The following is a 27,223-nucleotide window of genomic DNA, read 5'->3' as shown; positions in this document are numbered from 1 at the left end:
AGAGAGGGAAAGACAGCCTGTGGCCATTTTGAAGGTGAGTGGGAAGAAGGTTTTTGTTCTGAAATCTGGTGACTGAAGGAATGTCTGTGTCCCTCTTCAAGAGCCAACCGCACAGGAGAAGGCCACCAATAAGCACAGAAAGGATGAGCAGCTGAACTGGAAACCGCTGCTCTGAGTTTGCCAGTTGCACTTTTCTGCCCTCACTTGGCTAAGTTTATATTGATGTGGTTTTTTTATTGATTTTTTTTTTGGAGAGAGAGAGAAACAACAATGTGGGAGAGGAACATTGGTTGCCTCCTGCATGCATCCCGATTGAACCCACAACCTGGGTATATGTCCTGACTGGGAATTGAACCCTCCACCTTTTGTTGTTTGGGGTAATGCTCCAACCAACTGAACCACACCAGCCAGGACTAAGTTTATGTTTTTGTTTGTTTGTTTTCTGAATTTATATGGGTTTTTTTAGAAGCATGGTACAATAAATTTCATGTCTCTGAGTCTAGGATAGAATATCTTTTGGTTTGTAGTCAGTGTTCTCCTAAGCAGCAGAACCAGTGGTGTGTGCATGTGTGTGTGTACACAGAGAAAGTGCTTAGAGCCTGGAGAAGAGCTGATGTGCAGCTAGTGTTGGAAGGCAGAATTGCTTTTTTCAGGGAGAACAGTTTTTATGCCTTCAACTGATTGGACATGGCCGACCTGTATTATGGAGGGGTCTGCTGGTTTACATGTTGTTTTTCTACAAAAGTCCCTTAACGGGGGGGAAAAGTAGAGGAGCCGCCTGAGTACTGTGGTTCAGCCAAGTGGCACATTAAAATTCCCCATCATACTGGTGAGGATGCTGTATTTGCTTACAGTTTTGGTAGTGAATTGCAAAATGGTGCATACGACTGAATGCCTTCCTCTGTGAGGTTGGGAACTCGCCTCTGACTTGGCTGTGAGGAAAGCTTGATCTGTACCCAGCATGGATCACTAGGACTTTTTGCCTAAGATCAAAAGATAGGTAATTGGTTGTCTCTGATGAAACATCCTATCTAATAATAGACAAACATGGTAATTGACCATACCTTTGCTACGCCTCCCATTGGATAATCAGCGTGATATGCAAGTTAGCTGCCAACAAAGATGGTGGTTAATTTGCATACATAGGCTCCAAGCCGTGGAGCAAAGCCTGACGGCCCGGGGCCGGCGGAGCAGCGAGGCCTGACGTTTCCGGGGCCGGCGGAGCAGCGAGGCCTGATGTTTCCAGGGCCTGCTCCGGCCAGAACTTGGCAGAGCAAAGGCCTGGGCCCCGGGTGCCGGAGGCAAACCGGTGCCAGCAGACAGGGGAAAATAAGGCCTATTGCATGAATCTTTGTGCAACAGGCCTCTAGTATACTCTATAAAATGCCTGTATTCCAAAGGAAATGTAGTCACTGTCACCAGGCTTTTTCCACAGAGGGCCAGTTGGACGTAATGCGACATTCCCAGGGATTATGAGAAGATCTTGAATTTTACTTTCTTTTGTTGTTTGAGTATTAATATTTTCAATTTACAGACTTGATAGTACTTCATTGTTTTTTTCTTCTCTTCCACGGAAGTTTACATGCAGAGCCTATTTATTTACTTATCCTTCTGGTGATACACGTTGGTTCCTTCAGTGAACAGTATTGAATTTAGCCCTTGTCTCTGCCCTTTCTCTCTGTTGAATGTAAGGGAGTCTGTTCCATGTTACATGGAACTGTTTCTACTCTACAGTTCTTCCCTCCCCTTTAGAGTAGTGTGAACTCCAGTGTCAGAGCAGATAACAGTTACATACTATTCTAGTTGTCTTGTTCCCAGGATTGTTCTACAGTCAGATACACTCATAGCTCACTATTGGCCCCAGGCTGAATCTTTCCCAAGTGTTTCTTGAGTATCCAGCTCTGTCCTGCGACTTCTGTAGGAAGCATCTGTGAGATCAGTGTTCCCCAAAATCTCACCCGTTCACAGCTTTGTCTGTGGCCTTTTACTTTTGAGGTCAGTGTAGAATTCTTGGCGTATAATAAAATCTTTGGCTACATTTTCTTTCCTGCGAACCTAAAGTTTTTTATCCCCTTGTCTTGTGGCCGATAGTGTTACTGTCACGTTCTGGTTTTCTTTCCCTTACACATGTAATTCTTTTGCCTGGGTGCCCAAGAAATGTTGTTTTCTTTAAGGTGCATTTGCTCTACTAGAATGTCTTAGTGTCTGTAGCTCTATGTGCATTTGTACATTTTAAATCTTTTATTTCAGGAAAAATTTTTTGCATTATTTCAGTATTCTGTTTCTTCGGTTTTAGTTTTGGGTAATTCTGTTAATATTGAAGTTGAAATTCCATACCTGTCACCATCTATTAATTCTTACATTTTTTGCCTCATCTTTACATCATCTATTTCCCTTATGTGCCCCACAGTGTCTATTTCTTTTTATATTCCTCAAGTTTAGTCATTTCTGAGAAGTTTTCAAGTGTTACTTGTTTCCTGACCCGTGCCTGCTTCTCCTCGTGTCTGGTGTAGCTGTCTTGTTGCTGTGATCAGGCCCTTTCATGGCCTCTCTGTGTGCCTAATGTTAGGGGGTCGTTTCCTCTTCCTTTGAGCATAGTGTGGGTCTGCCTCCATGGCCTGTTGGCGCATCATTCCGATTGTTACAGTGTCACCCTGTATTGGTCCCATCACAGTCCTCTCCTTTCTCCTGTACATGAGAGGGTGAGACGGTTCCAGGTCAGCTGCAGCTGTCTGTCTCTGCCTGTGGCATGCTTGAAAGTAGAGCCTCTGAGTAGCCTTGATCAGACCTTTTGAGGGCTGCCTCCTTTGGGACTTGCCCTCAGCTTCTGAACCTCCTTTCCTGTGGCCCCATCCTCCTCATTTAGGATGTTGTCCCCAGCAATGCCTCCTCAGTGCAGGCTCTGCCTTCGTGGAAGGCAGCTTGCTGGGTGTTTGCAGAGCCTTGAGGGCTGGGGTGGCCCGGGTGTTTCCTGGTCTCCTCACACTCTGCATGGGACCTTGGGAACCTTTTTCCGTCTATTGAAGTTTCCTCTGCGGGCCCTCCAAATGGCGTCCGTCCCGTCTTGCTTAGGTAAAACAGGCCTGGTCGAGGCAATTCTAATGGTTTGCTGTAACCTATTTTTCTGTTTCATAAAACACTAAAATTTACCAAACTGGTCTATTTGAAATATATATAATTGTAGTTTTAAATATTACAGCCTATAATAAATTGGTTTCTGTAAAGTGTATTTGTGTTTATGCCAGTTGTTCCTAACTTTTATTCATGATATACCAAATAAGAGCCTTTGCCATAAAAGTGTGGGAGGGGCCCTGGCTGGTGTGGCTCAGGGGTTGAGCACTGACCCACAAACCAGGAGGTTGCTGGTTCAATTCTCTGGTCAGGACACATGCCCGGGTTTTGGCTCGATCCCCAGTAGGGGGCGTGCAGGATGAGGTCCTCTCTCATTGATATTTCTCTCTATCCCCCTCTGTTCCCTCCTTTTTAAAAATCAATAAAAACATATATATTTCAAAAAGTGTGGGAGGGGAATTCTTTTCTCTCTAAATTTTCTCATTCTTGGCATAGACTGTGTATTCAGGTGCCAGCTTGTATTCAGGCCAAGTCGTGCCCCTTTGAGTTTTGTTGGATATCTAGGTGAAACAAATATTTTTTTTCCTAATAACAAGAGCCAGGTGTTGTTTTTACTACAAATCTACTACATTGTATGTAGATTTTTCAATTGTTAATAATCCAGAAAGAATGTAGTTTGGTGTTGCCCCAATAATTTTTAATATGTGAGTACTTTTGACAAATGTGTTTAAGATTATATGCTTTCTAGAGAAGTAATGGTGGTATAATACATGGATATAAGCCCATCTGAAATGCAGTTTTAAGAATAAACTTAAATGTCTAGTTTATTTTTATTGTTTAAGCCTGGGGGGTGAGGGTGCAAAATTATGTGAGCATTAGAATTGATGAAAATGAGTAGTTATACATTTCTTTCTAATTTTCTTCTTTATTATGTTTTTAAATTTTTACTGAGTTTTTTTTAAGAGAGGAAGGGAGAGAGAGAAACATTGATTGGCTGCCTCCTACATGCGCAGGCTCCCCCCTCCCCCCCACCACCACACGCACGCACGCACACGCACACACAATGATGGAGCCCTCAACCCAGGCATGTGCCCTGACCGGAATAGAGCCAGCAACCTTTCTGTCTATGGGACAATGTCCAACCAACTGAACTACACCAGCCAGCGCTATACTTTTTTTGTTTGTTTGTTTACTAGAAATGCACTTATATTCTGTAATGCTATATACAAGTGCCTCTTTCTTTGATTAACTGGGATAATTGTGAGTTGATTGTACTAGGAAACTTGGCTGAAAAACTTAATATTGGGGCTTGAGTTGCCCCTGAGTAGTCGAAGTTTTTCTGCCTGTCCACACTTGGGGTGCACAAGAAGCTCCTACTGCCAACCCATCGTGGACACACATGGTGGTAGAGAAGAGCCCCCCGTGAGCCACACTGCATGGCTGTGGGACTGCCTGAGTGGCACCGTTAGCTAGCACAGTCTGGTGGTCTAGGAAGAGCATGCTAGCTAGCAGCAGTTGTGTTGGGTGCGGTAGTGCATACCTTTGAGCTGATACCTTCCGTGTCTGTGTATGTGTGAATACAGAAAACACCGGAGCAGCGTGGGGCCGAGCAAGCCCGTGTCCCAGCCTCGGCGGAACATCGTAGGCTGCAGGATTCAGCATGGGTGGAAGGAGGGCAGTGGCCCTGTCACCCAGTGGAAAGGAACCGTTCTGGACCAGGTGCCTGTAAACCCTTCTTTGTATCTTATAAAATACGATGGATTTGACTGTGTTTATGGACTAGAACTTAATAAAGATGAAAGAGTGTCTGCGCTTGAAGTCCTCCCTGATAGAGTTGGTAAGTTCTCTTTACTATTTCTGCGTTTATAAGCTTTAAAGATAATTACTTAAATGGATGCTTTCTGATTATTCTTCTGTATTATTGGTATTTTTATTTTTATTGGAACGCAAGCACTATCTATTTACATCAGTCACCTAATACCACAAAAATTGATCAGTGCATGGGCTGAATCTACAGTTCCAGGAACTGTGGGGGTATAAATACAGGGGTGGGCAAAAGTAAGTTTATAGTTTGTATGGAGAAAGACATGCAGGTTATGAGTATTACTGTGGCTTTATTAACATAAGAGAATGCCACTCATAACTAACTGTAAAAAACAGACTGTTGTTTTTTAATCCTCATCAGAGGATATGTTTTTATTAATTTTAGAAAGGGAGAGAAAAACATCGATGTGAGAAACATTGATTGGTTGCCTGCCATATTTGCCTTTACCAGGGATCAAATCCTAAACTCCGGTATGTCCCCTGCCTTTGGGTGTACGGGATGATGCCCAGGGCAAGACCAACAGATTTTTTTTTTAATGTATATTTTATTGATTTTTTACAGAGAGGAAGGGAGAGGGATAGAGAGTTAGAAACATCGATGAGAGAGAAACATCGATCAGCTGCCTCCTGCACACCTCCTACTGGGGATGTGCCCGCAACCAAGGTACATGCCCTTGACTGGAATCGAACTTGGGAGTCTTCAGTCCACAGGCCGATGCTCTAACCACTGAGAACACCGGTTAGGGCAAGACCAACAGATTTGACAGACTTTTGTTGTGGTAAGAAACACAACATAAAATTTACTATTTTAACTGTTTTTAAGGTTACAGTTCAGTAGTGTTACGTATATTCATTCACATTGTTGTGACACAGATCTTTAGAACTTTTTCATCTTGTAAATCTATAATTCTATCTCCCTTGAACAACTTCCCTTTTTTCCCTCCCCTTAACCGCTGGCACCCACCATTCTAGTTTCTGTGTCTATGAGTTTGATTATTTTACATACTTCATAAATATTATACAGTATTTGTCTTTGTGACTGGCTTCTTTCTCTTAGGATAATGTCCTCAAGGTTCATTCATGTTGTAGCATGTGTTGGGCTGTCCTTTCTTTTCAAGGATGAATACTGCTCCATTACATGTATAGACCGTGTTTTGTTTATCCGTGTGTGGACACTTGAGTTGCTTCAACCTTTTGGCTGTTGTGGTCAGTGCTGCTATGAACATGGGTGTACAAATATCCCTTTGGGAGCCTGCTTTCAGTTCTTTTGGGTGTATACCCAGAAGTGGACTTGCTGGGTCATATGGTACTTCTTTGTTTAATTTTCTGAGCAACATACATACAATTACTGCTTTCCATAGTGTTTGTAACATTTTACAGTCCCACCAACAGTGCACTAGCATTCCAGTTTGCCTACATTCTCACCAATACTTGTTATTTTCTGTTGGTTTTGATTTGCATTTCTCTGATGATTAATGATTTTGAGCATCTTTTCCTATGCTTTTTGACCATTGGTATGTGATTTTAGCAGAAATGTCTGTTCAAGTCCTTGCCCATTTTTTGATCACGTTATTTAACAGATGGAATGCTAAAGCAGATATAAGAATCTAGCTGTCCACTTTTCTTACTAAGTTTTTGTTAGAAGATAGTTATTTTTCACTAAAAATATGTTTATATACTTGGCCAGTGTGGCTCAGTTGGTTGAGCATGGTCCCATGTACCAGGAGGTCGCAGGTTCAATTCCCGGTCAGGGCACATGCCCAGGTTGTGGGCTTAATAACCAGTAAAGGGATATGCAGGAAGCAGCCAGTCGATGTTTCTTTCTCCTCAATGTTCTCTCTTCCGCGCCCCCCCCCCCTTCTTCTTCTTCTCTCTGAAATCAATAAAAACATTTTACTAAAAAAATGTTTATGTAGATACTTTTAAATAAATATTTTTAGATTTGTCATTTATAATTTCTACTAATTTCTTATAATTTCAATATCAGTAGTTAATATTGATGTCATCTGTATAAACAAATGGCTCTTTGGGGTCCTCAAATTTTTAGGAATGTAAAGGAGTCCTGAGATCAAAAAGTTTGAGAACTTTTGATATGAAGAAATTTGTTGGATTTTGTTTTAAAATTATACACAGTGGGGAATTCTATGTACTTTTTATTAATTATCCTATAATTAAGCAAAGAAAACCACTGTATGTTTTTAGAATATCCTGATAAACTGGATAAGCAGTATCTCTACCAAGAAATTCTAATCTTTGTTCCTTTGAATTTTATTTAACTGAAAGAAAAGCACTCATGAGTAAAATATGTTTGCTTATTTATTCTAAAGACATTTGTCTAAAACTGAGGAGAAACCTTATAATCAGTGAGAACCTCTGCAATTCCCAGTGTTAAAGACATGAAGCTTGTAATTTTTGTCTACCTCTTTAAAGAAGGTGGAGCAGGGCTGCAGAGGCTGACACACCAGTGGGGAGGCTATGCTGCCAGTCACACAAGCCGTCCAGAACAGCCCGCTCTCTAGAATAATGAACTCATGCAACAAATAGGAACCACTGGGAGCTTGGTATTGGAAACAGGATGGGAAAGGCCTCTGCTTGCATCGTGGTAGACTAAAAGCAAGTCAGCAAACATGTAAAACAGGATAACTGTAGATGATGATAAATGCCATTAAGAAATAAAACCGGGTGAGGTGACTGGTGACTGTGGCTGGTGGGGCTGCTTTCCCCAGGGTGATCGTGGAGAGCCTCTGGGAGGAGACCTGCTCAGGAGCCAGCCCCTGAAGGTGTGGGGGCAGCACATGGTCCAGATGAGGAGAGCAGGGCGTGTTCCAGGAAAACAGGTGCCCATGTTGCTGAGGTGAAGGCAGGAGGGAGGGAGGTGACCATAGGGGTGAAGAGGGCCCAGAGGAGAAGGCCCATGAGAAGCAGTTCATTATTCAAATTATGTGAAAGGAAAACACGAGTGCATTTTAAACAAATGAACATGCCGGGCCAGTATGGCTCAGTGATTGAGCATCCACCTATTAACCAAGGGGTCAGGGTACATGCCCTGGGTTGCAGGCTGGATCCCCATTAGAGGGCATGCATGAGGCAGCTGATCAATGATTTTCTCTCATCATTGATGTTTCTAGCTCTCTGTCCCTCTCCCTTTCTCTCTGAAATCAATAAAAATATATTTTAAAAAACAACAGCCCTGGCCAGCTTGGCTCCCCAGTTCGATTCCAGTCAAGGGCATCTACTTTGGTTGCAGGAGACAATGAATCGATGGGTTTCTCTCACATCAGTGTTTCTCTCTGTCTTTCCCTCTCCCTTCCACTCTCTAAAAATCAATGGAAAAATAGCCTCAGATGAGGATTAATAAAAAGAAAAGAAACAACAACAACAAAAAACCAAATGAATAACACAATCCTAAAACTGCCACAAAGGTCACTCTGGTTGCTATGGAAATAAATTGAAGGAGCAAGAATAAAATAAAAACCTAAATAGGTTAATTTCTTAGTTTTAATAAATGGTCTGTGGTTATTTATGTAAGAGGTTAATATAAAGGGAAGGAAGTCCTAGTTTAGATATAGCACCAAGAGCAGATGAGTTCAGAAAAATTTAGAGGAAAAAATATTCTCAAAATAACTGACTTGGGGCAATAAAATAGTTCTGATGGAATCAAATCTGCGCTAGGCCCAGCAACGTAATTTTGGTGGTAATTCTTAAAAACCACCAGAGGATTCTGATGCTGGCTAGTGTATCGTGTGGACACCATTTGAATAAGTTCAGTTTTCACAGTACATATTCAGTAAAACCCTTTATAGACCGTGGTTTTCTTTTGTTTTTGTTCCTAGCAACATCTCGAATCAGCGATGCACACTTAGCCGACACAATGATTGGCAAAGCTGTAGAGCACATGTTTGAGACCGAGGATGGCTCTAAAGACGAATGGAGGGGAATGGTCTTGGCACGTGCCCCTATAATGAACACATGGTTTTACATCACCTATGAGAAAGACCCCGTCTTGTACATGTACCAGCTCTTAGATGATTATAAAGAAGGGGACCTTCGCATTATGCCTGATTCTAGTAAGTATGAATTGACAACTTTTATTTTTGATTATTCAAAAGTAATTTGAATTTTAGAGCAAGATACTTGCTAAACTATTTTGCAGATACATTTTTAATTTTAATTAATAGGGATAAGTCACACATAAGCATAGGTTGTGAAATTTTTACCTCTTTGCCAAGAGTAATTTACTTTCTGTGGCTATTTCCCTGCTGTGGACTTGGGACTTTCATATGGATGATGTGGTATGGGGCCCTTTGTGACTGGCTTCTCTCACTCAGCACTGTTTTCAGGGTTTGTCTGTGTTACAGCACATGTCAGCACTTCTGTTTGGTCACCTGTTGATGGACATTTGGATTGTCCTCTATCTTATTTACTATGAAGACAGTAGCTATAAATATTTGTGTGCAAGTTTCTGAATGGGTGGGTGTTTTCATTTCTCTTGGGTATATATATACCTAGGAGCGGAATTGGTGGGTCATAGTGATCGCTCTCTGTTGTTGTTTCTTTTCTTTTTATTAATCCTCATCTGAGGCTGTTTTTCCATTGTTTAGGGTACTGCCAGACTGATTTCAAATGGTTGCACTGTTAATGCATTCTCATCAACAGTGTGTGAGGCTTCTGGATTCTCCAACCCTCACCAACACTTCTTGTTATCTGACTTTTTTATGTCATTGGTTGTGAAGTGATATCTAATTGCCCTGATGACTAAAGATATCAAGTATCTTTTCATTGTATGTCTTTGGAGAAATGCCTATGTCCTTTGTACTTTTTTCAGCTGGCTGGCTGTTGTGGGTTGAAAGAGTCAATATTCTATGTTCAAGTCTCCTGTCAGCTCCGTGATTTACAGATACTTTGTCTCATTCTGTGGGTTCTTGTTCACTCTCTTGATGGTGGTCTGAAGTCCATTTTACCTATGTTGCCTTTGTTGTGTGTGTCTTTGGTGTTGTATCTTGTAATCTCTTGACAAATACAAGGCTACAATGACTTACCCTTATGTTTTCTTTTAAGAGTCTTAAGTTTTATTTCTTAAGCTCTTCTATTGAGATCTTTGATATGTTTTGAGTTAATTTTTGCTTATAATGTAGCTTACGGGTTCAGCTTTATTCTTTTGCATGTGACAGTACAATTATCTGAGCACCATTTAAAAGAAAACAAATACCAACACAATTCTTTTCCCTATTAAATGGTTTTGGCACCCTTGTTGAAAATCAATTCATTATAGATGTATGGGTGTATTTGTGGACTTCCACTTCTTTTCCATTTGCTCATATGTCTGGTTGCAATTGATTAAATTGTTTTGTAATAAGTTTTAAAGTCCAGAAGTGTGAATCTGTCACACACACACACACACACACACACACACACACACACACGATTGTTTTGCCTCTTCTGGTCTCTTGAAATTTCATATGAATTTTGGAATCAGCTTAATCAGTTTTTGCAAGGAAACCAGCTGGGACTCTGGAAGGGATCATGTTGAATCTCTAGGTCAGTTCAAGGAGAACTCCCGTCTTGACCCGTGAGCATTGGATGTTTTTCTATCTATTGAGATTTTTTTTTTCTATCTACAGTGTCTTGTAGTTTTCAAAGTATAAGTTTTACACTATTTTCTGTTAGATTTCTTCTTAAGTTTTTTATTCTTTTTAATGCTATTGTGAATGGAATTAGCCTGTTCTTTTTAAGACTACTCCATATCCTTTCTTCAAACATTGGAACCCTGGGCAGACACAGATATGATTTTAGTAGTGTGACTGCATCTCTATTACCTTTATTTTTTTCTATTGATTTTTAGAGAGAGAGAAACAGAAACATGGATTTGTTGTTCCACTTACTTATGTGTTCATTGGCTGATTCTTATGTGTGCCCTGACTGGGGATCGAATCCACAACCTTGGCGTTTAGGGATGATACTCTAACCAACGAGCTACCCGGCCAGGGCTTCTGTTCCCCATTTTTCAGTTCTTTCTGTGAACAAGCGAGTCAGTGAGCCTACTCAGATGTTCATCAGGCCCTGACTTTCTACCTTCTAGATTGTTTTTTTAATGTTTGTGTACATTTGTTACAGATGTGTAATGGAAAGTATTCATATAGGCAGGAGTTACCATGAAAGCATTTCTCAAGAGCATTACTCCAACCTGTATGAAGTTATTTTTTAAAAGAGATATATCCAGTCAAAGTAAGTGTTGTGGACTTGGATGATAGAAAGTGTGTGGTCATTTGCACATTACCCATCTCCTCTCCCATCCCAACCACTTCTCCATCCTATCTTCTCTCTCCAGACTGTTAAGTGCTTTTGCGAGTGGTATGGAAGCTTTCTTGCCATTAGAAACAGTGTTGATGCTCTGAGTCAGAGCTCTGCAGTGGCCTCTGTGAGTCCCTTGTTTCTTTGCTCATCTTACTGTAAAATGTCTGGGAACCATGCCTGTGGGATTCCTTTGTAAACATGAAGGGCCATGAAAGTGGTGGTATGATGCTGCTGCTTGAGGGAAAAGCATTTTTGAAGAGATTTCAGCTTTGGTTTCCTCTTCACTTATTGTTTAAAAAAAAAGTACTGATAAGATATGTGTGCTCAAACATTTTAGTTGTATTTTTTGTGTGTCTTAGTACCAGAGATCAGAATAGGGTTTGGATCATGTTATTCAATAAGAGAATTTGTTGTATTCAGAGGCAAACTACTGGTAACATGCTAATGATCCAAACCAGGATCCCTATAAGAATAGAATGGTACACTGCCAACCATTGTGCCGGGATGATCAGCTTAAGCCTGGATTGCCCTGAGAAAACCAGATGTCCGGTTGCCCTACCTGAAGGCCCTGCCCTCTGCTGGTACATGGGAGAAAGCGCCTGTTCTTCAGGACCTATAGAGGCTTCCAAAGATAGAATTGTTAACTCCTACCTTCATTTCCCCTTTTTTCTCTGTTACTTTGTTCCTTTGTTGTTGGTGGTGATGGTTTGCTCTCATTACATGTGTATTACTAGAACAGAGTTCCTGCTAGGTCATAGGGCCGTGTTCCTTCACACTTAAGTTTTCCTGGGAACCTTTTAAAAAATACAGGTGCTTCAGCCATCCTGGGAGACTCAGTTGTAATTTGTCTGGGGATCATGTTCACTTAGCAACTAATTTTAAAGCATAGGAAATCTTTTGTTTTCTTTTATATTGAATTTATTGGGGTAACATTGGTTAATAAAACCGTAGAGGTTTCAGGTTTACAATTCTTTAATACATCATCTGTAGAAATAAATCTCTTTTGTTTTGAAACTGGGTTAGGAAGACAATGTGTAATGCAGTGAAGTTGAGGATAAAGAAGCTTTAAGAGCAGAAGTACTTAGGCATTTTAAGTGTGTAGCATATTCTTAGTTATCCCAGTAGGCATTGTCTGCTTTGAAGTCCTATTTTAGAGTAACTCAGACTTATTTTTAAGAAGGCATATAATTATTTAGATTTTTTCTCCTTAGCCCTTTTCTTCATTTAGTCCTTACCTCAAGTAATTATAGCCGTAATTAAACATGAGCCAAGGGGATTTCTGGTGAGCACTCTTAAATTTGTTTACATGTCTAGATCTTGGGGATCAACACACTGTTGTTGTAAATGAAGTTTTGTTTATTTTTTGTTTTTATTTTCAATCCTCACCCAAAAATGTGTTTTTGTTTTTATGGATTTGCGCGAGAGAGAAACATCGACTGGTTGCCTCCCGTACACATCCCAACCAGGGATTGAACCCACAACCATTTAGTGTATGGAACAATGTTCCAACCGACTGAGTCACCGGTCAGGGTAGTAAATGAAGTTTTACTGGCACACAGCCACACCATTCATTTATGTATCATCTGTGGCTGCTCTCACACCACAAAGCAGAGCTGGGTAGTTCCTACAGAGACCACATGGCCTCAAGTCTGGCCCTTGAAGAAAAAATGTGCTGACTCTTGGTCTAGATAAGATAAACCCAGGATATTAAAAATGTTTGTTAAAATAGATATGAGTTGGTATGTTTCTAAAAAATGGCTATAAATTATTTTTCTCCACTATTTACATATAGATGATTCACCTCCAGCAGAAAGGGAACCAGGAGAAGTTGTGGACAGCCTAGTAGGCAAACAAGTGGAATATGCCAAAGAAGATGGCTCTAAAAGGACTGGCATGGTCATTCATCAAGTAGAAGCCAAACCGTCTGTCTATTTCATCAAGTTTGATGATGATTTCCATATTTATGTCTACGATTTGGTGAAAACATCCTAGATGTCGTCATGAACTTTGCCAAATTTGTGGAACTATTAAATGTATAATTTGTAGACATAAAGACTTTCTGCTTTCCAGTTTAATGAAAGCTTAAATGTCCCTGCGAACCCACAATCTCTGCCAGCAGAACGGGTTTTGTTCTGAATAGTACAGATTTATGTGAACACAAAGCCTTTTGTGTAAGCAACTCCTTCCTCTTAAAAGAAGTCAGTCTGTCTGGAGGGGAGTTACAGGTAAAAGTTAAACTAGTATCATTGTCAATTAAAACTGTAATCAATTTTATCCATTTCCCCTTCACTCTTAACATTCTCTTATTCTGCTGCCACAATGCAAGCATAGTTTGGTATTTTTGTTACTGCCTTTTTTTGAGATATATATGTATCAGTATCTACCTATGTCTGTGTGTATACGTATATAATATATATATATGCACACACAGATCTTTGCGCGCGTGTACGTGAGTGTGCGCACACACACACTTTATTGGCAGTCCTTTCTTTGTGGATTGGATGGGGTTAAATCATTTTCTCCAGTTTAATAGGAGCGCTTGACCCAAGTCGGTCATATTTGACATATTAGTGCTGCTGATTTAAAATTAAATTTGGGCACAGGAAGCACATAGGGATGCTCAGCTCGTTTCAAAGTCAAAAGTTCAGAGCACCTTTTCCAGTTTGGAGGCTTCAAACCGTAAGTCCAAATATAAATCACTTCCCAACAGCTAATGACCCACAGTAGAATTTTATAAGACAGTTAGAAATCTGGGTAAAAGGCTGCCTTTAAGTCTAAGTTTTGTAAATTCTTTTGTTTACATATTTTATCAAATACTTTTTTTTTTTTTTTTGAAGCAAAGCCCAGGTGCTTGGTCCACACAGTGTAACGCCAGTGTATTTTGGACGCACGTTGGGTCCGTTATTTGTACAAATCAGTAACCTGGATTTTGGTACACAGATTTAAAAGCAACAGCACATCACTCACCTGCGTGTATGTGGCGAGGTCCTGGAAGAACATAGTACTTTATATGAATAATGTAAGTTGAAGAATGACAATGTTGCCCTCGAACAAGTTCTCTGGGACACTTGCATTTTTATTGCTACTATTACTGATACATGATTATGGTCCAAAGGCTTTTTCCCCGGCTTTCCCCCACAAAGAATGTCTAGGCAAATACCAGCTACAATCTCCTGACATCTTTTGGGGTGCTGTATGTTCTTGCTTATAATGTGCTGCTTCTGTGGACACTGTTACACCAGGATCAGTGGCCCATGCTCTTCTGTTGGTGTGACTGATAGCGGCCCTTAGCCACAGAATCCTTCCCTGGCTTGTTCCTTCAAGGTGGTTTTAACTAAAAAAGTGCTTGGTTTAGCAGCAATACACCCATGTGTCACTTTGTTTTAGATAAGCCATGGCGGTTTGAAAGGTAGGATAAAGGCCTTACATGAAACCAGTCTCTCGGGGAGATTGGAAATCTTACCTAAGATTTGGGTAGAATGCTAAACACTCTTGCTGTCAATCGACCTCCATCATGGCTGTCCTTGATGTCAGAGATTTTGTAGTTTAAAGGTCTCACGTGTGGTTTGCATGATGCCCACTTCGCTCCAGGAAGGCTGCGCCGAGTGCTGTTGGATGGTAACCCCGCACACCATATACGTACACACCACGTTTCCTACAGCATATCCAGCGCCTCATCACAGCAGCCAAGGGCGAGCTTCTCCATGCAGTGAGCTACCTCGGTCTTAGGTACTCCTCCCGTGTCTCAACTAGTGTCATCTGCACGCCTGTCCGCTGCTCTCCTGGTGGCTCTTGTAAGAGTGCCTGCATGTGAATCTAAGGCCAATCCCGGCTCCCCAAACCCAAGTGGACATGTGGCCCAGAGAGAGAGTGTGTCTAGCACGTGCACTACACAAACAGCACAGTGACTTCGGGCCGAGAAACAAAGCTCGCCGGAGTGTCCTGCTGAGGGTTGGGTCAGTGGAAACATTTCTAGCATTCCTTAATGACTTGCATTGTGCTATTTCCACAAGTACCTTTAGCAGCTTCTCAGTATCACATGGTCTGCCACTCTTGATGAATGTGACAAGTGATTATTGTTATTATTTTAATTATTGTTCGATTTTTTTGCCTTTAAGGGTGAAGGAAGGGGAAGGGTTTTTGTTGTTTGTTTTCCTTTTGTGTGTGTGTGTGTGTGTGTGGCTTATACCACACTTCCTGATGCTGTGACTAATTCTGCTCCCTAGCCAAATATATCAGGCTTCATTTTAGGCTCATGTTTCAGATCTGCATGCATTGCTTGCGTTTTCCTGGTATCTGAATGTTGGCTCCTTGTTCTAGGAATCCAACATTATTTTCCAAAATTATCATGGGACTTGTGACAACACAAGACTTGAATCTGTATAAAATGTATTGGCCTTCCTCACTGACCTGCTATAGTATTATCGTGTCGTGTGTGCGTGTGTGATGTCTGGCTGCCATGTAAAGCTTCGAAGGAAAACCTTAAAGCAGACCATCCCTTTTTGCATGCTCTCTTCTAAGTAAAATGTCCAATGTAACTAATGAAAAGTGCATGTTAAAGATAATTTAGGTTTTTTTTCCGTTTGTTTTTTTATCTTTGTTTTTACTTGTTTTCAGTTTTCTGTATATTTGCTTACTGTGCTGTTTTAGTGGTTGTAGGATAAAATGCACTGGTGAAGCAAATGTAGTGCCAACAGGAGGTGATTTTCCAGTTATGTGTGTCATGCAGCATTTGAAGGGACTGTGCATCTTAGAACAATCACAGTGACCTCTAAACCAGATTTCATTTATATTATTTTTACGTGCCAAACCCCGAAGTGCATTGGGCTTGAATCGCTGAATGCTGTGGACCCATTGGAAGACTCTTTTGATTGTCACAAATTGTAGTGCCTGAAAACATTCTTAAGCTGATTGTCTTTAAAAAAAAAAGAAAAGAGAGAAAGTTATCCAAAGACAAAACAGAAACAAGTAATTATGGTCAAAATGTCTGTGGTTCCTTGGAAATGCTGCACTTTTTGTATTTTCCATCATCGTAGTGCAGTTTGAATGAATGTGTATAGTTCAGAGGTCTTCGTGTTCACATCTTAAAAGTAGGTAATGACCTCATCTTTCAAGCTTGAATTCATTTTTAATTTTATTTTATACAATGTGTAGACAGTTCCCTGTTCTCTGCATTTAGAAGTATAAACTATATAAATCTGTTAATTCTGTAAGTAATTTTTATAATTATGATGTAACTCTATCCTATCCTTAAGACATTTAAAATAAACCCTTTATGTGCAACTTTTGACTGTAAATTTTGTGCTCATGAGCAAAATGTGATGTGTAAAACCTTCTAAAAAAGTTTTTAAAGTTTTACTTTAAGATTTTAAGTGACCCTTTTTTACCCCTTTCACCACGTGTAAATGTTAGATATACATAAAAACAAATAGAATTTTTATTTGAATGATAATATTCAATAATATCTGAAAGGAATGGGGGCATTAATCAGTATCCCAAATATATTATATACATAGTTCCAAATATTAAAGTTTGTGATTTGCCATTAATAAGAGATTTTAATTTATCATAAAATTTTAACTTGTTTAAATAGAATTAAATATGTATTTTATACTTTCATATCTATTCTTGCTTTGTATGCTGCTTATAATGCTTTATGAATACTTAAATAGCAACCTGTGAGATTCTGTAGTAAAAACATCTTCATTTCTCAGTGGCAAGGACAAAGAGATGTAGGTACTACTGTGACCTATATGTATCTGTTTTACTCACCGGCGTCATTTTAATCAGCGAAGTGAAAGTAGAGTATATGATGTGCCTTTATTAGATTCCTTGTTTTTATGTTTCCTGGTTGAGTTTGGTTTGTCTTGCACAGCCAAGGGGATGCAGGGTGGCCTCCTGGCCCTGGCGGGAGGCTCTACAGACAATGTGGGGGGGGGAGATGAACCTGGAAGCGCAGGTGCTCACCCTGGGCCGGCCCTTAGTTGTAGTCTTGTGGTGACGGAGCTACAGTTCAGGAAACCTTTCTCCCAGAAACTAACAGAGCAAGTGTAGTCTGAGTGTTGGTGGTTGCTGGCTGCTCTTTGTCAGGTCTCATCAGTCGGGTCTGTTGAGAGCAGTCCTCACTCTTGGGGACTGCAGGGATGGGCCTGCCTTCTTGTTCCCTATCAGTACTCAGCTCTGTGATCAGAACAGCACTTGCAGATGCTGAGTAAGCACCTTGCCAAGTACTTTCCTCCGTTACGTCATTGAATTCTTAATCCTGTGAGGAAGGCAAGACTTCCTGTGTTGTGCAGGTGTGGGGAGGGGATGTTGAGTATGTTGTCCAGGATCACAGAGGCTGCCAGGACTCAGACCCTCAGCGCTGCTGTGTCAAAGCCTCAAAGTTACATTACTGCAGTGGGATGATCGGAATAATCTATAGTCTAATTTCTGTGGATAGTTTTTGTAACCTTAATTATAAGTTAATAGCAAAAACTTCTTTATTTCCAAATTGCCTAATAAAAAGTCATACCGGTATTAGTCACTAGAATGTAGGAATCTATGTCTCTGTATAGTAAGAATTAGAATCCAAAGTTATTTTTTTCTAGCAAAAATAAATATTTTATTTTGGAGAGAAGTCTGCTCAAGAAATTTAAATAATTTCCATTACAAGAACGTAGATAGCCCTAGCCAGTTTGGCTTAGTGATTAGAGCATCAGTCTGCAGACTGAATTGTCCTGGGTTTGATTCTGGTTAAGGGCACATGTCCAGGTTGTGGGCTCCATCCCCAGTGGGGGGTGTGCAGGAGGCAGCCAATTGATGATTCTCTCCCATCATTGATGTTTCTTTCTATCTCCCTTTCCCTTCCTCTCTGAAATGTAGATAATATTTTCTATTTCAAAGGCACTTTCCATTGTCATTAAATTAATCCTATATAATAAAGAGCTAATATGCTAATTAGGCCAAACAGCAGAACAACCGTCCGACAACCGTCCGACAACCTTCCGGATGAAGCCGGGGCTGCGAGGGCCAGCTGGGGCTGCGAGGACCGAGCCCCTTGCACGAATTTTGTGCATTGAGCGTCTAATATTCTTATAAAATGTGGATTTGTTTATGTCCATAGCACATATTTTCTTTTTTTAAAATGTTTTGTTGATTTTTAGAGCGAGAGGAAGGGAGAGGGATAGAGAAATAGAAACAACGATGTGAGAGGATCATCGATCAACTGCCTCCTGCAACCCGGACATGTGCCCTGACCGGGAATCAAACCAGTGACCTCTTGGTGCACAGGCCAACACTCAATCACCGAGCCACACCAGCCAGGCCATAACACAAAATCTTACACATAATTTTTATAGTAATTCGTTTGTTTTATGTCATGTATTTGTAAGTTTGTTTTTAGTCTTCTGTGTTTCAGAGAACTCAGTGAGTCTTTAAATTTTTTTGCCAGGCATTCTTAGATAGTCTCTACCCTTATGCTGGCCTTAAAACTCTTTTAACTTTTTGGTAACCAGTGGCAGATGGCTTTCGGGTATTGCCTTGGCACATCATCTTGCATAAATATGACATTGAATTCTTTCTGCTTCACTTTTACGTGAGGGCACTGGACCAAGTGGCGATGGTAACACTGAAGTATGGGTGGGCCCTTTCCAGGCATTTATTTTTTACGTTGGTCGTTAATAGGTGAGCAAGCTGCCAGCCACATTGTAGGCACATTTCTGCCTCCACTTTCATCTTCCTCCATTGCTTTCATTTACGCTTGAAAATTCATGCTCTGGGTGAATGTAAGAGCTGGAAGTAACATGTGAACAACCTAAAGTCCTTCATAGGATGGACACATTCCTATAACTTTAAAATTCCGTGTCTTCATGTTGACTCCCCTGAAGCAGATTATGATGTGAAAAGGACAGAAGGATGTCTTTAAAAACCTTGATGTTAACATGAGTTATCAACAAATTGAGTTGAATTCAGCATTCTGAATTGTCTTCAAATGTAGATGGCAAAATAGCTTTAAAGCTTTTGCCTTGAATTTGTCTCCTAATGAACGGATTTGCAAGAAATCTGGTAGTTACTACCCATGCTCTGTATACACACACCTGTGATAAGCTGTGGGCATGCTCACTAGAAAACCAAGAGAGGCCCCTGGTGACATGCTCTTTTCCTGAAAGTTGTTCCTGATTGTGGTCTTGTGTTCACTGGGTCTGGTATTTACTAGGGACATCATTTTTACCATAGTGTTGCATTGAGTTGTCCTGTAATACTATGGTAAGTAGTTCTAACCACTGGGTGTGTGTCTTAATTTCCCCGGAATCTGATGTGCCACACTTGGAGAGGCAAGATTGTGGTCTTTTTAGAACAGCCCTGCAGGGGAAATAGAAGGTTAAAGACTCAAAAATGTGTCTGATCGACAGAATTCATAGTCTGATCACCCACAACTGCAGGGACTGCCTCTGAGCTGTCCACGGGAGAGAGAACACACCAGAGCCCAGGGAACTATGATGTCCGTTTGTTTAATTCACACACATTCATAAAAAATTACAGAAATGGCTCAGCGATCGTCATTGGCCCTATTTTTTGTTTGGTAATGGTATTTTTTAAAGGGTCATGCTCTGAGTAAGGGCTTGTGGTAGACCACTGAAGAAGTGCTTTGTGATAAAATTCTACATGCGTGTAACAGCTTGGGCTGCTGTAACAAACAGCACAGGCTTCAACAGCAGGCATTGACTCTCTGTTCTGGAGGCTGGAAATCCAAGGTCACGGTGTCAGCAGGGTTGGTTTCTCAGTAGGCCTCTCTCCTGGGCTTGTAGATCACTGTCTCCCTCCTGTGCCCTGACATGTCCTTCCCTCTGTGTGTGTCTGTCCTGGTCTCTCCTTTTTATAAGGATATAGTCTCTATTAAGGACCACACTTATGACCTCATTTTAGCTTAGTCACCTTTTTAAACACCCAGTCTCCAAATACAGGCACATCTGTCTATATATATAAAGCATAAGTGACCGGCTGGTAGCTATGATGTGCACTGAAGGGGACAGGCACTCAACACTGGAGCTGCCAAGTGACAGCAACTTTGCAGAGTGCCCTCTCACACTTTGGGGCCCTTCGGGGAATGTTGGACTGCTGGTTTTGGCCGATCCCCGCAGGCCAGGCTGAGGGACTCTGCCATTGCACAAATCCGTACACCAGGCCTCTAGTTTTGATACAAAAGGGATAGCTATACATAGTATACTAAAAAGAATATTGAAAGGAGCCAGCTCCCTGAGTTCTAGATCTGTTTGCCCAGTTCCTGCTGGTGTGATCCAGGCAAATGATTTAGCCCTTCTCACTTGTTTTCCTTGTCTGTATATGGGGAGCATCCTGCCCTGTGACTCTCCAGTGCGATGCTGACGTGCGTGGTGCAGGCCTGAGCCTCCAGGCTGGCATCGAACCAGGACGCCGTGCCTTGTACAGATAGCAGCTTTGTTATTTAAGACCTTGCCATGTGTGCTTTGATTTTTTTTTTTAATCTTTGAGATCACACTTTAGTTCCACATAGTTTCATTTATTATATAATGCCTGGAAGATTCCCGTTTTTATGTTTTTTCAGAAAACTAGCATCTGCATATATAACAATTGTAATAATAAGCACCCTTGAGATATTAGTGGGATGGTCCATCCACATTTTTTATTTTAGTGTAACTTAGGGCTTGTCTGTAAGTCTAAGCTTTTTGAATAAAGATACGTGTCTGTTGACGTTTTCACATCACAGCAGTCACAAGCACTAACCTGCTTTTGTTTAGTGTTGTTGGACTTTGCAATGTCAGGCAATGGTCCGATTGGTAGTAATTTAAATAGCAGGTCTACTTTCAGAAAGAATTACTATCAAAGAGGGAAGCTGCCTTTATTATTAAGTATATTTTTATTGGTTTCAGAGAGAGAGAGACATCAATGATGAGAGAGAATCATTGATTGGTTGCCTCCTGCACAACCCCTACTGGGGATCAAGTCCATAATCCAGGCATGTGATTAGATCAATGCTCAGCCACTGAGCCACACCGGCCAGGCGGAAGCTGTATTTTAAAAAGGACAGTTATTCCCAATGAATTGTAGCTGTGTGTGCAGTGGGGGTAGTGATCTGCTTTCCATCCCTGGTAGGCCTTGGTGCACTGTGTTGAATCACTTCTTTGCCCTCTCCCATGATAATTTGAAATCGGTCCCTTCGTGGAGAAGTTTTAAAGTAGATTATTATGGCTTTTTCACAACGGGTTTGCTGCCAGAACACAGGTGTCATGAAAACCACCAGTAACTCAAACCCAAGATGGGAAAGGAAAAGACATCAACATCGTCGTCGTTGGTCACGTAGATTCTGGCAAGTCTACCACTGCTGGCCATCTGATCTACAAACGTGGGGGCATCGACAAGAGAACCATCGAGAAATTTGAGAAGGAGGCTGCTGAGCTGGGGAAGGGCTCTTTCAAGTATGCCTGGGTCCTGGATAAACTGAAAGCTGAGCAGAAGTGAGGTGGAAATTCGAGACCGGCAAGTATGTGACCATCACTGATGCCCCAGGGCACAGAGACTTCATCAGAAACATGATCACAGGCACATCTCAGGCTGCCTGTGCTGTCCTGATAGCTGCTGCTGGTGTTGGTGAATTTGAAGCAGGCATCTCCAAGAATGGGCAGACCCGTGAAAATGCCCTTCTGCCTACATACTGGGTGTGAAACAGCTGATGGTTGGTGTTAACAAAATGGATTCCACTGAGCACCCTACAGCCAGAAAAGATATGAGGAAATTGTTAAAGAAGTCAGCACCAGCATTAAGAAAATTGGCTTCAACCCTGACACAGTAGCCTTTGTGCCAATTTCTGGTTGGAATGGTGACAACATGCTGGAGCCAAGTGCTAACATGCCTTGGTTCAAGGGATGGAAGGTCACCCGTAAAGATGGCAATGCCAGTGGAACCACGCTGCTTGAAGCTCTGGATTGCATCCTGCCACCAACTCGACCAACTGACAAGCCCCTGCGTCTGCCCCTCCAGGATGTCTACAAAATCGGTGGTATTGGTCCTGTCCCTGTGGGTCGAGTGGAGACTGGTGTTCTCAAACCCGGCAGGTGGTCCGTCAGCTTTGCTCCAGTCAACATTACCACAGAAGGGAAGCCTGTGGAAATGCACCATGAAGCTTTGCGTGACGCTCTTCCTGGGGACAAGGTGGGCTTCAACGTCAAGAACGTGTCTGTCAAAGATGTTCGCCGAGGCCATGTGGCTGGTGACAGCAAAAAGGACCCACCAGGGGAAGGAGCTGGCTTCACAGCTCAGGTGATTATCCTGAGCCACCCAGGCCAGATCAGTGCTGGCTACGCACCGGTGCTGGATGGTCACACAGCTCACACTGCTTGCAAATTTGCTGAGCTGAAGGAGAAGATTGATCGTCGTTCTGGGAAAAAGCTGGAAGATGGCCCCAAGTTTTTGAAATCTGGTGATGCTGCCATCGTTGATACGATTCCTGGCAAGCCCATGTGTGTTGAGAACTTCTCTGACTACCCTCCTCTGGGCCGTTTTGCTGTTTGTGACAAGAGACAGACAGATGCTGTGGATGTTAACAAAGCAGTGGACAAGAAGGCAGCTGGAGCTGGCAAAGTCGCCAAGCCTGCCCAGAAAGCTCAGAGGCTAAATGAGTATTATCCCCAATACCTGCCGCCACCCCGCCTTAATCAGTGGTGGAAGAACCGTCTCAGGACTGTTTGTCTCAATTGGCCATTTAAGTTTAATAGAAAAGGCTGCTAATGATTACAGTGCATCGTAAAACATTCAGAAGAGGAGAATGTTTTGTCGACCATTTGGTTCTTTTGTGTGTGTGGCAGTTTTTAAGTTATTAGTTTTTAAAATCAGTATTTTTTAAAGGAAACAACATGACCAAAAATCTGTCACAGAATTTTGAGACCCATTAAAATAAAGTTTAATGAGAAAAAAATAAAAGTAGATTATGTTTCTAGGAGGGTACAGCTTACAGGCGTTAAAATTCACTGTAGTTTTTGGACATCCCATCTTAAATTTCTGGTATGGATAGTAGCCTTGGTCCCACACTCTAAGCAGAGCCAGCTGCTTTATTTAAAGCCACAGAATCTCATTCAGGTTAACGTGAGCTCGAGAGAAATAACCAGCACAATTGCCAGGGGTGTGATGAAGGCCAGGGCAGCTGGGCCCCTGCGTGTTTCTCCACGCGCCCGGGGAATGGAGGCTGTGGGTACCGAGAGCGCGTTTGTGTCCTGAGAAAGCAAAGCTACGGAGCTGCTGACAGCATTGATGACTCACCAGGTTCTGCTCACTGCTTGCTCCACAGAGGGCTCTGCTCCACCGCTGCATCGTAATTCTCAGTGAAGCCAGAGTGGTGTTTGGCTTCTCGAGAACACAAAAAGTACAAAAAGTTGCATTGTATTTTTAGTTTAGTCCTAATTCTCCCAGCTGACTAGCCGACAGCATGTTGGTCCTTTGGCGTCCACAGGGCTGCTGCTGCCCGCCTCCCCCAGAAGAGGTCAGGTCCTGGCCGGTCACGCTGCATCTTCCATCCGCTGTCTCGGGTTTATGCGCCCACTGTCCTGGTTGATCATGAATTGCCAGGTGACGTTTCAAGTTGCTTCCCATTGCTACCCAAACCTTGTTCCTAGTTTCTGTGTCTTCATAATCGAAAATATCCTAAAACTGTTTGTTTCATTTTCCTGTTTAAAAACAATTGTAGTTACAGCGTCAGGCTGGAGCAGGGTGGAGTGCTGGGTGTGGTTTTGGGTAGACAGCCATCGTAACTTTAATTGGGTGAATTACCCAATTCAGTAAGGCTCTATATTCCCATCAGTGGGCAAAGACCAGCTGCACATCTCATAAACCAAGGTGGGGCTTTTTGTTTCTTTTGTTAATCCTCACCTGAGGATATTTTTTCCATTGTTTTTCAGAGATGGAGGGAGGGAGGGGGGAGAGAGTGAGAAACTTGTGATGTGACGGAGACACAGATTAGCTGCCTCCCGCAATCGCCCTGACTGGGTGTGGGGAATGCACCCATAACCTAGGTACATGCCCATGACCAGGAATCGAACCCACAATCCTTCAGTGTGTGGGTATTTTCATTATACTGAAGTATCCATCTTATACAAAAACTGCTGTTTGAAACTTTAACCCTGCTATTCTGGCTTCTGTCTTAAATAATAAGGAAAATAGGACTACTCCCATTCCAGAGAGGCCGTAAACTATGCCCCAGAGTTGTCAGTGCTGACACCAGACAGTTGCCAGGCCTTGAGATAGGGTCTCATGGCCCCTTACCAGCACACAGGCCTTCTTTCTCAGAAGGCCCGGAAGTCTCATTCCAAATTTGGGAGACAGAGGACTGGAAAAAGTATAAATAGTTTCCTCCATATTGGGGGGCCCAGAATTTGAAAGACACATTTTTCTCTGGGCCTGCACAGAATTTAATAATAAAATGTAACTCCTGTAGTCGGCACTGCAGTTCAGCCTCTGTTTCGGCAGGGTGCTGTAACTGTAGTCGCTGGCCAGCTTAATAAAGGCTCCTAAATTTTGATCTGAGTCCCTGGTGGTCGTCTCCACGGGTCACCCCATTACAATACTGTGGAGAGAATCCTGGTTTGTTTTTTAAATTGACTTGAAAGAGAAAGAGAAGAGAGAGACATCAATTTGTTGTTCGTTTAATTTATGCATTAACTGTTTGCTTCTTATATGTGCCCTGACCAGAGATGGAAGCCACAACCTTGTCCTATCAGGACAACGAGCTACCTGGCCAGGGTGAGAGAATCCTAGTTTTGACTTAATAGTCCCTTTTATAATCAACCATATTACCAATATTCCTCTGCTCTTTGTGAAATCATGATGTCTATAAGATAAAATTGTCATACCTTTATTAAGGATTCTTTTTAAGGACCATCTATATATATAAAAGCCTAATATGCTGCTAATTGTCCCTCAAACCATGCGACTGTTTGACCAGTTGCGATGACGTGCACTGACCACCAGGGGGCAGATGCTTCGCCCAGTAGGTTAGCTTGCTGCTGGGGTCTGGCTTATCAGGACTGGGCGAAAAGGGCCGGACATGCCCTGGAGCCCTCCCTTGGGCCCCTCCCAGGCCCTGATCGTGCACCGGTGGGGTCCCTCAGCCTGGCCTGCACCCTCTCACAATCTGGGACCCCTCGGGGGATGTCGCAGAGCCGGTTTCGCCAAATCCCACCAGTGCACGAAACCGTGCACCAGACCTCTAGTGTTAATATAATTTTGTGCTTTTTTTTTTTTAATACATTTTTATTGATTTTGAGGAAAGGACAGGGAGAGATAGAAACATCAATGATGAGAGAGAATCATCAGTCAGCTGTCTCCTGGATGCCCCACACTGGGGGTCGAGCCTGTAACCCAGGCATGTGCCCTGACCAGGAATTGAACCATGACCTCCTGGTTCATAGGTTGATACTCAAACACTTGGTTTTCTTTTTATAATCTTTAAAGGGAAGACTTTAGGAATTTTGTTTCATGAAAATTGTTAGATGGTTAAGTCCTTGTTCACTGGCAAGTACTGTCTGGAGCAATCTTTCGCAAAAGTGCTGGATTTCTGAGTCTGAGAAAACAATCCCCACGAAGGGAAGGATGTGAGCACAGCACTGAGGAAGTGTCCAGGGACTCAGCATCAGCACACACTCCCAGGGCAGATTCTCTCCAGCTCGCCGCGTGTCCGTCGTTCCCAGCACGGCTTCCGAGTGCCCGCAGCACATGAAGTCACCAGGCAGAGTCAGGGTGAGCCTCCACTGTGCTACCCTCCACCAGGGCTCTCTGCCCACTGCACAGCCTTTACCAAAGGCCAGGCCTGTGTCCCAGGCACCTGAATGTTGGTGCTGTCACCTGTCGTCACTGCTGTGAAGTCCAGGGAGCAGCCCAGGCCTCATGGCCAGTGGCGAGTGTAGTCCCTGGTCATGAATTTTATCAGCTGGACACTGAGATGGCACTCAGACCTCATAAGTCAGGATGCCTCCTGACCCCCAGGGACCCTGCTGCCCAGCCTCCCCTCAGGCTGTCTTCCACTAGGAGCAGTGAGAACTGCTTCCTTTGTTCTGAGATCTGTCCTGTAGCTGCCATCTCAGTTACACTCCTGTTGTAGATGTTGCAGGCCCAGGAAGAAGGGCTTCACAGCCAAGGAGCCGCCCCAGTGCCCATGTGGCTGTGGCTGTGGCTGTGGCCGTGCTGGATTTGCAGCTCAAGGAGTTGGCCCTGCATTGCAGTTGGGAAGAGCGGTGTTTGGTTGCAGGGCCTGGTAGCAGTCAGGTTGGCCGGCCAGCCCCGCCCCCTATGGGGGGGGGGCAATTGGGCGGGGCCTGCTGTGGGGAGGAGCCTTGGGAGGTTGGCCAGCCAGCCCCACCCCTGATTGGGCCAGTTCACTGACCACAGTGGGTGTCATAACAACTGGTCTTTCCCGTCGTTATGGCATTCCGGTTGCTAGCTTTTTATATATATAGACTAGAGGCCCGGTACATGAAATTAGTGCATGGGGGGCCCTCAGCCCGGGCTGCACCCTCTAAAATCCGGGACTCCTTGGCGGATGTCCGACTGCCGGTTTAGGCCCGATTCCTGCAGGATTGGGCCTAAACTGGCAGTCTGACAACCCTATCGCAATTCGGGACCACTGGCTCCTAACTGCTCGCCTGCCGGCCTGTCTGATCACCCCTAACCACTTCTGCCTACCGACCTGATCACCTGTAACCACCTCTGCTAGCCTGATCACCCCCTAACTGCTCCCCCCTGCCGGCCTGATTGCCCCCTAACTGTTCCCCCCTGTCGGCCTGATTGCCCCCTAACTGCTCCCCCCTGCCGGCCTGATTGCCCCCTAACTGCTCCCCCCTGCCGGCCTGATCACCCCCAACTGCTCTCCCCTGCCAGCCTGATTGCCCTTAACCACCTCTGCCTTGGCCCCCACCACTGTGGCTTTGTCCGGAAGGACATCCAGAAGATGTCCAGTCTAATTAGCATATTACCCTTCTATTAATATAGATAAGAGTCTTAAAAGACTGGAAGTGTGGACATGATTAAA

General features: G+C 42.9%; 1 protein-coding gene and 1 pseudogene across 5 annotated transcripts in view; both read left to right on the top strand.

Annotated features, from left to right (window-relative positions):
• SPIN1 (spindlin 1) overlaps positions 1-16,109 on the top strand; it is a 100,640-nt gene extending 84,531 nt beyond the window's left edge. For all 4 annotated transcript variants that reach the window (XM_081103403.1, XM_081103405.1, XM_081103402.1 and 1 more), the window contains 3 exons: positions 4,656-4,909; positions 8,730-8,963; positions 12,983-16,109. In XM_081103403.1, coding sequence (XP_080959529.1) covers positions 4,656-4,909; positions 8,730-8,963; positions 12,983-13,182 — 688 coding nt within the window. In that variant the 3' untranslated portion in view covers positions 13,183-16,109. The remainder of the gene's footprint in view (positions 1-4,655; positions 4,910-8,729; positions 8,964-12,982) is intronic.
• A 5,357-nt stretch (positions 16,110-21,466) lies between these two features.
• On the top strand, positions 21,467-22,941 carry LOC308528190 (elongation factor 1-alpha 1-like; annotated as a pseudogene). Its single transcript has one exon. The product of its transcript is annotated as an elongation factor 1-alpha 1-like (transcript).
• Positions 22,942-27,223: the final 4,282 nt, after the last annotated feature.

The sequence above is a fragment of the Myotis nattereri genome, assembly GCF_964212035.1.
Source record: "Myotis nattereri genome assembly, chromosome: 12".
Taxonomy (NCBI): domain Eukaryota; kingdom Metazoa; phylum Chordata; class Mammalia; order Chiroptera; family Vespertilionidae; genus Myotis; species Myotis nattereri.
This window is presented reverse-complemented; position numbering and strand designations above follow the sequence as displayed.